At 34.7% G+C, this 12,156-nt stretch overlaps 2 protein-coding genes across 2 annotated transcripts in view; one reads left to right on the plus strand and one right to left on the minus strand.

Annotated features, from left to right (window-relative positions):
• LOC107727261 (rho GTPase-activating protein 26-like) overlaps positions 1–3,262 on the plus strand; it is a 57,017-nt gene extending 53,755 nt beyond the window's left edge. Inside the window, exons 18-20 of the mRNA XM_016537063.1 lie at positions 76–177; positions 1,675–1,766; positions 2,482–3,262. Of these exons, the coding sequence (XP_016392549.1) occupies positions 76–177; positions 1,675–1,766; positions 2,482–2,570 (283 nt within the window). The 3' untranslated portion in view covers positions 2,571–3,262. The remainder of the gene's footprint in view (positions 1–75; positions 178–1,674; positions 1,767–2,481) is intronic.
• Positions 3,263–5,035: 1,773 nt separating this feature from the next.
• Positions 5,036–12,156, minus strand: part of LOC107727260 (glucocorticoid receptor) — a 72,253-nt gene continuing 65,132 nt past the window's right edge. The window contains exons 9-11 of the mRNA XM_016537062.1: positions 9,120–9,277; positions 6,193–7,374; positions 5,036–5,387 (exon numbers count right to left, since the gene is read on the minus strand). Coding sequence (XP_016392548.1) covers positions 7,222–7,374; positions 9,120–9,277 — 311 coding nt within the window. The 3' untranslated portion in view covers positions 5,036–5,387; positions 6,193–7,221. The remainder of the gene's footprint in view (positions 5,388–6,192; positions 7,375–9,119; positions 9,278–12,156) is intronic.

The raw sequence follows: 12,156 nt of genomic DNA on the forward strand, positions 1-12,156 counted from the left end.
CTCAGCAGCTGCCGTAACATAAATGTTGGTGTTGGGATCACATAGTGCGTGCCTGCGTGTGTGTGTTTGTCGCAGCCCGGCTTCACCCAGTCCCACCTCACCGCGCTCCCCCTCATGGCCGATGTTCTCTGCCCCCTCCAGCCCCCAGCTGGCCTCCAGCGAATCCTCCCCCGTCAGGTGTGTGTCCTGCTCTGGCCTGCTTAGGCAGCTATCTATAGCAGTGCAGTATTCTAATCGTTCGGTGTTAATCTTCCGCTTCGCACATTCACGCCTTCCCTCTTCACATCTGAGCATATACATCAACTAATGTCATCACTGGAGACATGTTTGATGCATTGTGGGTAATAATATACTGTGTCATTTCTGTTGTTGCATATACTGTATGTATGATGATGTCTTTCATGAAGATGTTTAATGATCAGTATAAGTGAATGTACACCAATCATATTTTGGTTGCACTTTATTTTATAGTAAGTGTACATACAGTGTACTTACCTAAGAAAGCACTGGGTAATAAGGTAGCTGCGTGGGTTAAGGTTAGGTTCAGGCGGAGGTTCAGGATTAGTACCTAGTTATCACCCAGTCATATAATTACTATAATAAGTACACAGTATGCACATGTGGAACAGGACTGTAAAATGAAGTGCCATCGATATTTTTTTTTCTTAATACTTACTATGGTACTTGATACTATGCTACTATGATTTGAATATTAATGTTCTATGGTATCTAAATGGAGAACTTTCTGGTAATTTTTTATTTATTAAAATGCACTATTTATACTATGAATGCACAAATTATCTGTACCATAACAGTCATTGACATTAGAGGCTGATATTAGTTTTTTTTTTTTAATATATATATCAGTTGTTATTGTATATTTAATTAAGAATGCTTATAGCCACTATTTTTACATTTCGATTACTTTTTTCTGTCATCTAGTGCACGCATTTAATCTTTAAAAACACTAATAATTTAATAATGCAATAATATCCATCCATTAACAATACCCATTTTTTTCACACTGTACATGATAAATTTGTGTTTCATAATTCACTTTGCATTTAAAATTCACTAACATTTAAAATGGTTGTTTTATTTAGTGCTTTATTTTATTGTATGATTTTACTTTATTTTATGTATTTATTTATTCATTTTTATTGTATTTATTTATTTATTTTTGCCCGGACAAAACAGAATTAGAAAATAATATTAGCCAGTATTTTTATATGGGAGCATCCCTATTATATAATATGGTACAGAATGATTAACACATTCATGCACCATAGTATTTACATGGTAACACAAGGTATTTCAAAGACCAACATTAAATAAATAAATACACATACACATACATACATGCATAAAATTACCATGGCATCATTTTCAACAAGCCATGGTGATATAATGGCATTTTTGAGATGTTTTATTTACTGATGTCAGAGCACTGAACATTTGAACTCATACATTTTTTTAATGTCTGATGTCAGGTGTTTTATGAAAAAGATGATGTGATTGATTGATTTTTATTTTTTTTTAAGTCAATGTCTTTGAGTTATCTTCATGTGGGTATTTTTCTGATCAGAAATTGATTGCAAATAAATTAATTCATCTGCAAATCATGAACTTCATTCAAAGATTTATGAGATTAATATATATTTGTATCTTCTCCAGTCCTCCGCCACGACAGGCACGTGCACGATACGCCTGCAAGGCTGAACATGACTCTGAGCTGTCCTTTATCGCAGGCACCATATTCGAGAATGGTAAGTCCCCAACAGCGGGGTCTCCATTTTTAGCCCTCAGTGTACTGGGTATATCTGGTTAGTTAAGCAGGTTTGAGTCTTGAGAGTCGGCATAAGAGCAGCAAACTGATATCTCTGCTTTGTTCCACCTTTTGCCCTTTAACAGGTTATCAGAGCTCCAAGCTGCCGCAGTTTGACACTTGACACCGCTTAGCAGTAGATCAGATTATTGTTTAATGAAGCCTCAGGCGTGTTCACAGAGGCTCTACTGCAGGAGTAAATAGTAGGGCTGGGTTAAAAAAATATATATATCGATTTTAATCGATTCTAATTTTTACAAAATATCAATTCTTAAATACCAAGAATCGATTAGCCTGTTTTCAGTTAATGAACTGAACGGAAGCGTGCCGCCCATCCAATAAATCGCAATAAGCTTCCTTACTTTTGATATGAAACAAAGTCTCCGATTTCAGATTCTGTCCATTTTATTCAAAATTCAAACAATAAATGCTGTTTTGGCACTGTTTAATGTGGAGAGATTCGTCCTCACACGAGCCTATCGCAAGACATCTGGTAGGGGGGGCACCTGGGGTAGACACGCCCCTGATTGTGTGATGCTGCTAATTGAATCTGGAACAGTCCTTATTCCTTTCACACTGTGAAAATAGAGGATAAATCGGGAATAAAGTTGTCAGTGGCATCCAAAATGATCTTCGTTTGCATCTTTGTCTCATAGTTCATCCCTCAAGAGAGCCAGGCTGGCTGGAGGGCACTTTGGATGGGAAGAAGGGGTTAATTCCGGAGAACTACGTGGAGTTTGTGTAGCTGGAAGTCAATGAAAGCGGTGACACAGAGCCCGCTTTTGAAACAACTGAACTTCGACAGAAAAGCCGAGTTAGTATGCCTGTGCGATAGTACGTTTTTTTTTTTTGGGCCATCCCCTACCTCGTCATTGTTCCACGCATCCCACAATGCATTGCCGCTGTTTAAGACAAAGTTCAACACAAGGTAAAAGGGAAAAAAAATAAATAAACCCCGGGACCAAGTTGCTGCTGCTGCGATCTCGGCCACAATCAAGAAATTGTGTATTTAGGGGCTCATTATGAATTTATTTGTATTACTATTACAGCTTTTTTTTTTTAATATAAATAATGCTTTTATATGTGAGCACTTCCCAGTTCACCATGATGTCAAATGTATGCCGTTTCTATGCAGTCTGGGGCTTTTTGAATGTCTTTTGTGTCCTCCAGGTCCTCGTATCTGTTTTGTTTAGAACTACTAAGAGATGACTGTTAATTTCGGGAAAGAAAACGCTTGCACTCTTTTGTATATCAGGAAGCATTTAAAAAAAATATTCAGAATTTTTTTCTTCTCCTTTCTTAGCATGTAAGTGGAAAAGTGTAAATTATTTCTTAATGTGAATTAACATCGTTATGTAAACCACTCTTATTTAAGCATTATCTCTGATGAGATTTGTGTTCTTTTGGAGTGTGTTAACATTGTAAATAAGTGACAATTGATAAGGTATAATTTTTTTGTAAATATGAATTATATATTTTTTTTATTGTAGCACACCAACTTAATTTTTTGATAGCCCAATTGATATTTTAACATTTTTTTTTTTATGATGTTCAGTTTTCTGAGCCTTAATATTCTTTAGGATCAAATAAATAATAAAAAAAAAATTTCAATAACCAAACTGCTTTGAAGTTTTTTTGGACTTGGTTTAATCGGTGTATGTTTGGTACAGATGAACTATTCTATAAATCTGTCTTTTTTTATTGTAAAAATAATGGCATTCTGAACTGTACAGACCAGTAATAGGGCTGAGAAGAAAATAAACCTGTCCAAATGTAGATTTGTGTCAACATTCAGATACAATGGGAAAAATAGCAAATTAGCACAATGATATCACCCTCCCTCTGAACAAATTCTGTCCAACATTTAATCAAATATGTGCAAAGATCGACATTGACTACAGGAGAGGTGTAATACAGAAGTCATACAAAACTTTTTTTTTTTTTTTTTCAAACAAACAGACATTGTATATTCTTTACATTGGATTATTTTACATATAACTGAAATGCAAACAAAAAACCAAAACGACTTTAATGAAAGCCATATACCAGTGAAATATAATTTGCCCTTAATCTTTAAAGATAGTATCTGCATTAATTTTTGTACAAAATATACTACGTCAGGCCAGTATTAGGGTAGTGCAAATTCTCAGGCTGATACATTACTTATACACACAGCTTTATTTATATTTTTACTAGTTAATTTTACAGCATTATACATGAGACCAAAGCCTAAATCTTTATAAAAAGAAATAGAAAAGGATAAAATAAAGTAAAAAGAGCCTACAGTTGGGTAGTAAGTGCTACTGTAAAATGTAAATGCTTTAAATAGTTATTATAATTTTTTTTAAATTGTATTATTATTATTTTTTTTAAATCTGCATTGCTTTGGTCACTCTGTTGCACTATACAAAATATACTTGCATCTCCGACGTTAAGCTGTCATTCTTTAAAACAGTGATTACTCATATATCCCCTATAGATTTATAGAATTGACATTTACATACAACATAAACACTTTTCTCAAAAGTGCATCTGTAATACAGTTCTTCACAAAAAAGATAGCAATTCAACTTTATGTATTAAAATTGTTTTGTTGTAAAATGGTGTATATCAAAGAGAATCTGCGTAATTATATTTTAGTTTTAGTTTCATTTCAAAATGATCAATGATTAAACAAACAATATTTTCTAGACATGTCAGTATACTTCTGAATTTATACAACCTATGTTTAGTGGCTCACAAACTCCCTTTGCAAGGCTTACTGTGAAACGAATAGAAAATGCGACATCTCACAAACCTAGCGAGGAGTTTGTAAAAAAAATAGTCTCTTAAAAAATACTCAAGCAAAAAAAAAAAAAATTAGAAGGAATATTATTGAAATGAAAATTCTGTCATTATTTACTCACCTGTGTTCCAAACCCATGTTTGTTTGTTTTTGTTGTTTTTTTATCTCGTGGAACACAAAAGACGACATTGTGAAGAATCTTCACACAGCACTTTTCCATACAACATAGTTCATAGTGACAGAAAAATCACTACATATAGGTTTGGAACAACATGATAGAAACAATTTTCATTTTTGGATGAATTATTCCTTTACACTGGTAATCAAGCGTAGCTGGTGCAAAAACCCTGAAGCGCAGACATGAATGTCAGTTGACACGTAATGATGAGCAAACCCATGCAACAAATGTTCCTTTTGTTCTGATGTTACCACACAAAAAAAAAAAAAAAAAAAAAAAAAACGTAGAACCACAGGGATACATCAAAGACAAAGACAAGAAAAGTGGGTCAAAACTTGTGGGCCTCATATGGGTTACCAGATTTAGAATATGCAGAGAGCATTCCAAAAACATTTAAATTAAAAACGGCTTTCAAGATCAAAAGAATGAAGTCTGAGATGTCGGCGGAAGCACAAACTTTCACCGAATGACAAGAACACACAGCAGTCGACAGAGGAGGGGAATGCTGGGATATGCTACTCTGAATATGACCAGAATGGATGGAAATCTGACTAATTAAACCTGAACTCATTCACCGATTTCATGACTTACCATCACCTCTCTCTTTATATCCAAATGCTTGCAACTAAAAATGGTCATTTATTTTATGTGAACCTGAGCTAATAATCAACATTTAAAAAACCCTCTTTAACAACAGTTCTCTCTCACACAAGCTCTCTAAACTATGGAAGCCCGTTTCCGCTACTGAATTTAAAAAAAAAGGTAATTGCGACTTCTCACAATTCTTTTTTTCTCAGAATTGCGAGATATAAAGTCAGAATTGCGAGATATAAAGTCAGAATTGCAAGATAAAAAACTCGCAATTCTGACTTTTTTTCTCACAATTGCGAGTTTATATCTCGGAATTCTGACTTTTTTTCTCAGAATTTGTGAGATATAAACTCGCAATTGCGAGTTATAAAGTCAGAATTGCGTGATATAAACTCGCAATTGCGAGTTAAAGTCCAATTTTGAGGGGGAAAAAAAGACTGATATGTTCTCAGAATTGCGAGCTTATATCTCACAATTCTGACTTTATAACTCGCAATTATGACTTTTTAACTCGCAATTGCGGAAAAAAAAGTCAGAATCGTGAGATAAAAAGTCGCAATTACCTCTTTTATTTTTTATTCAGTGGCGGAAACGGGCTTCCACACTAAACAATAGTTCACCCTTCAAAAAAATAAAAATTCTCAGCCTCAAGTTGTTCACAAATAAATTACTTCATATATATATATATATATATATATATATATCCTGGTCTTTTTTTCCAAAGTAGTGATAAACAATGAGGACTGACAAAAATGTCTGATTTATAAATGTATGTTTTGAGTCAAAACATGTCTGGTTCTAAATGAACCAGACTGATCTGGTTCTCAACAGCTCACTAAGGGGGAATTTTCAGTGAATAATGACTTTGATTTAGGTTTGCTCATCACACCATGCTATTGTCTGAATTCATAAGACTTGGAAAACGGAGAATGAGTCATAGATGAGCCACTTTTACAAGACTTCCATGTTGTCTTTCTTTCATTTTTCAGCCACCATTCATTGCAACTAATTGGAAAATAGCAACCAGGAAATTATTCAGAATTTCTCATTTTGTGTTCCACAGAGTAAAGAAAGGCATGGGTTTGGAACAACATGAGGGTGGATTAAACATTGGAAGAATTTGGGGAAAGATTTTTTTGGGGTGACCTATCCCTACAAATTACATTTCAGTGGAACCTATTAAAAAAAAACAAAGAAACAACTCCGTATTTAATGTCAGTCATGGAACAGATATTGATTTGAATTGAATTATCTTGTGGCATTTTCATGGTGCTCCAGGCAAAATTGTTTTACGATTTGGAGATTCGATGAGACTTAAAAAACAGCATAATATGGGCTTATGTTTCATGGGCTGCTTCAAAATTTCGAGCACCTCTGGGGAGCGTTGAGCTGCCACCTCCAGAGAACCACCGCGGCAGGTTTAGACACGGGCAGAGACAGACGTGATGAATGTGAATCATCGACATACATTTTATATGCCAAGTCATTGCGTTAGCCTGAGAAATGTTCGAAATTGATTCGCAAAGCGCAAAAAAGGCACATTTCCCTTTTTTGATATACCTTTGTAAACTTTTAAGCAGTGTACATGCAAAAAAAGAGAAAATATCACTAAAAACCTAACTTCTCAAAGTCATATTCCGTCTGTTCCAAGTACACGACTTTGTCATTTTTCCTGCTCCATGAACATTTCTGAAGAGCGCACTTCACCTCTTTCCTCTGAGAATCAAGCAAAAGCGACTGTATCCCTCAGTTCATTCAGGATGTTTGAGGGGAAACGGGCAGGCTGGACTAGCGCTGGTAAGAAAAAGGTGGCGTTAAGGCATTGCTATGATCTTAAGGCAGTCATTTCTGATGGAACAGAAGAGGCTTAACACTCCCGTCTTTAAATTTTGGTAGCTGATGGCTGATGATCTCCGCCAGCATCTCAGGAAACTCCACACTCAGAGATTTATTCACAAATGTGTAGAAACAGAAGTTGAGAAGCCCCTCCACCATCTGTGGACAAAAGTAGCATTTCAATAGGGCTTTTACAAACTGCATGATGCCTACAATGCAACCTAATGCGCGTATATTCACAAGTAGTGATCAAACCATACATCACCATAGCTGATATATCTGCAAATATTTGCCATTTTTAATTATCGACTTTGGTCAATCTTTTTTTTTTTTCTTTTTGCCTGGTAAGTAACTTAATAAAAAAGCGGGACTTTTATTTTGACAGCGCTGAGAACCCAGCACACATTCTCCATCTTCATTAGTTTACTGTCTTTGTTTAACAGTTCTGCCTAATAAAAAGGCAAAACGCTATAATTATTCGCTTTTTTTATGTACTGACAGCATTCAAAAAATGCATTTATGTCTTTTAAGCATGTCTTAGAATGCCTATTAAATATTTTATTTTTTATTCATGTTTTTAACACAAAATACCACAAACAAATGTAACTGCGTTATTTATAAATGTATATAAATTTGGTTGTGTTATTTAATATCTATAAATAGATATCATATATATCGGCTTTATACTGTTCATCGAAGATACTGTCACCTGCCAAAAAAAAAAAAAAAAAAAAAAAAAAATTCAAGGTATAAGGATTTTTTTTTGAAAAATGGTATAAATGATTTTCAAAACCAACAAATACAACAATTACATTTGTAAGAAGTCTAAGTTTTCAGTTTTCTCTTTAAGGTCAACTATGGCAGAGCAACTGTTTGAAGAGAATCCGATGTAAATGTATGGTTTTGGCAAGCTACCTCTGTAAGAACGTCAAAAATATGATAGTAATTCTATTGGTAGATTACTTACAAATTGTAATCCATTACTTATTACAAATTACTTAATGGAAAATGTGGTTAGTAACATAATCTGTCGGATTACACATATTAGGTCAAGTATTTGGAGTACTTTTGGATTACTTTTAGATTACTTTTGACCTAACTAAATATCTTCAATTCTTTGTTATCGACAAACAAGTGCATTAAACATTACATTACACCGAGGTTTCCCAAACTGGGGTTTGTGAGGGAATGAAAAACTAATAATTTATTAAATCATCAAATGTCAAATTGAACTAAATGTGTGGCCTTTCCATTTTCTGTGTATTAATAGTCACCTGACTAGTAGCTGGTGTATGCAGTTCCATACAACTGGAAGACTTTCCAAATGTATATAAACAGAAGGATATTTTTAGAAAGGAAAATTTAAGAGAAAATAGAAGAATTAAGGCGTTATGAAGAATTTACTGTCATTGTGTAAATAATATGTAATCATGTACTCTATAAAAAAGTAACTGTAATCCGATTACAAATACTTTAAAATGCAATATAATCTAAAATACTTAATTTTTTGGAATCTGGTTACATAATCCAGATTACATGTAATGAGTTACTACGCAGCATTGTTTGTTACGGCAATGACGATGCACTTGAATGTATTCCTTATCGCGGTCCAATCCTGTTCCTGGAGCTCCAACCCTAATCAAACACATCTGAACCAGCGAATTAAGATCTTCAGGAACGCTTGATAATTACAGGCAGATGTGTTAGATCATGGTTGGAACTGAACTCTGCAGGAAGGTAGATCTCCAGGAACAGGACTGGGCACTCTGCCTTAACACAATGTACGATTTTACGTACTTGCATAAAGTACGTACGTACATTATTCTCTCTTGTAGATGCAATAAAACCATCTACCAGTAACGTGTCTTGTTTGTGTTTGCTGATTGTAAGAGATGCCAGCTTACCTCCTGCATTGAGTCCAAAAGCTTAGTGAGCTGGTAGAACCTCTGCCAGTTCTGGCTGGAGTTCTCCTCGCGTTTAACAATGGCTTTGCCCAGCTCCTTGATGTACGACATGCGGATTTCATCAAACACAGCTTGGCTTTTAAGGCCGTCCTTTGGTACTGTGGAAACAGATGGGGTCAGGATGAGACGATTACTTTACATTATTGCCGTTTAATCAAGAAAATATTCCAAGGAGAAACAAATTCTGTATCTCATTAAAGAGTCGGAATGAAACAAATGCCACATGCAAATACTAAAAAGGCTTTCACAGATCACCTGATGTCAGAATTGTTCTAATTAGAAGTTACTGACTAAAAAACGTCAATCTTCAAGCTTCATGAAAGGTCAGACTTGACTGTGGTGTCATCAAAATGCAAAAAGCAGCGGCTTCAACAGTCGCGTAGAACATCTGGACACATTTCTATTTGACATTTTACTCGCTGATGCGCTTCCTTCGGTCTTAAACGTTTTGCGAAAGCACATGGAGGTCAATTAAGTAATTTGCTGTCATTAACAAGACTGAGCAAATGGATATATTTTGCGTCTGTAAGCGTTGTCATAGAAACAAGTAACCGATGAGTGCGAAAACGTATAGATATTCAAGTTGACATTTTGTAATCACGGTAATTCCAACATGACGTGAAGATCTGCTTTGAGGATGTGAATAAACTTTGAAAACCAAAAAGCCTGTTTTTTTTAAAAAAGCACAGTGGATGGTTATGAGAGTGTTTGTGTGTTTTTCCTCCACATTTTCACATTTTTCATTGGTTTTGCAGCATTCTCTGATCCATGAGCTCTGGTGTGCCGAGGCAGCCCAGTTCAATGTGAATAAACTTTGAAAACCAAAAAGCCTGTTTTTTTAAAAAAAAGCACAGTGGATGGTTATGAGAGTGTTTGTGTGTTTTTCCTCCACATTTTCACATTTTTCATTGGTTTTGCAGCATTCTCTGATCCATGAGCTCTGGTGTGCCGAGGCAGCCCAGTTCCAAAAGTGAGAATAAATGCACAAAAACAACACAAAACACATCTTTCATTGGATTCAAGGGAAATAAAAACTGTTTTACACACTCGCAGACAAAAGTTTGAATGTTTTTGAAAGATGTATCCTATGTTCAGCAAGACTGCATTCATTTTTATTAAAAAACAGAATAATGTTGTGAATTGTTATTACAATTTAAAAGACGTGTTTTCAATTTATTTAAATTTAAAATCCAATTTAAAGCTGAAGTTATTATTCAAGTCTTCAGTGTCACATGATCCTTCAAAAATCATTCTAATATGCTCAATTGGTGCTCAGTTATTATGAGCTATTGTAGTTATTTAATTATTAATAACAGCTCTCATTATTATCAATGTTAAAAACAGTTTTTGCTGCCTAAAATTTTGGTGAAAATCATACATTTTTTAATCAGAATTCTTTGATGAATAGAAAGTTCAGTGAACAGCATTTATTTGATATACTGTAAATATCAAATTTTGTAATATTATAAATGTCTTTAGTGTCACTTTTGATCAATTTTAATGCACCCCTGGCTCAATAAAAGTATTGATTTCATTTTCTTACTTAAACCAAACTTTTGAATAATAGTGTATCTTGGTTTCCACAAAAATATGAAGCGGAAAAACACATTTTCAACATGTAAGAAATGTTTCTTGAGCACTACATCAGCATATTAGAATGATTTCTGAAGGATCATGTGACACTGAAGACTGGAGTGATGATGCTGAAAATTCAGCTTTGATCACAGAAATAAATAGCATTTTAAAATAAAAAACAGCTCTTAAATTGCAATAATATTTCTGTTTTTACATTATTTTTGATCAAATAAATGCAGCCGTTGTAAGCATACGAGAATTCTTTCAAAAACATTACAAAATCTGAATTCATAATTTATTCATCTTAATTCATAATTTAGTTATTATTCTGGGATTTAAAGAAAAAGAAAATGAAAATGATGAGTCAACCTGTTGAAACTCAATCACTAGAGTTTATCTAAGGTGGATCATCAACAAGCATCATAATGAGTATCCCAAAATATGCCAATAATTTCGGGATAATGTAAAATCAGCATAGGTCAGTGGCTCCAAAAAGTATTTGGACACTGAAGTCCCATATTAAAATCAAGGAATGCATAAGTGTCCCTCAAGTTCACTCAGATGTCCAAGCAACATAACCCACTATGAACATGTTCCCCTAATGTCCACAAAGTGTCCAAATACATTATTTAGACACACTTTATTTTAAGGTCCAATTCTCATTATTAACTAACTTTTGCCTCAATAAACTCCTAATCTGCTGCTTATTAATATTCGTTATTAACAGTAGGGTAGTTGTTAAGTTTAGGTATGGCAGGGCTGTACAGTGCGACATATATGTCGCACGTGCTACGAAATAACTGGTCTGTGCGATGAATAAATGTACCACTGTAGCACGCGTGCGATACAGTTTTGCATGTTCATAACACAGCTGCTTAATAGTGTGAAGTGATTTCTTGTGCTTGTTTGTGTGTGTGAGATTGATTATACTTGGTAGTTAGGGGTGTGCAATATGACGATTTTTGATCGTGGACGATTAAAATGTCTCCACGATCTGCTTTTGAAGAAATATCGTTGTTTCGTGCTACAGCGCACATTCTATCAGCTGCAGACAGTTCTGGCACCTCCCTCCGTCTCAATATAATGTACAACGCCACATGCATTCACATCAGTGTTAGCTCAGCGGTAGAGTTACTCTCACGGGACACTGCACTTATGCGCAATCACAAAACTACATTATTTCCATCTGCTTTAAAGCAATACCGGTTAAACATTTAATTCACGTGCTGTTCTGCATGCGCTTTTTCTGAGCGTGTACTCATGAAGCGCGCTCACACTGAGAGCCAGTCAAAAAGCGCCTGATTATTGGACCAAGTTGTCTTTCGCGTCTGATTGATTTCGCGTCTAATACTGTCAAAAACACACAAGGTTTACATATAAACACAGTTGGTTATGTCTAAAA

The sequence above is a fragment of the Sinocyclocheilus rhinocerous genome, unplaced genomic scaffold (genome assembly GCF_001515625.1).
Source record: "Sinocyclocheilus rhinocerous isolate Xijiao unplaced genomic scaffold, SAMN03320098_v1.1 scaffold95, whole genome shotgun sequence".
NCBI lineage: Eukaryota > Metazoa > Chordata > Actinopteri > Cypriniformes > Cyprinidae > Sinocyclocheilus > Sinocyclocheilus rhinocerous.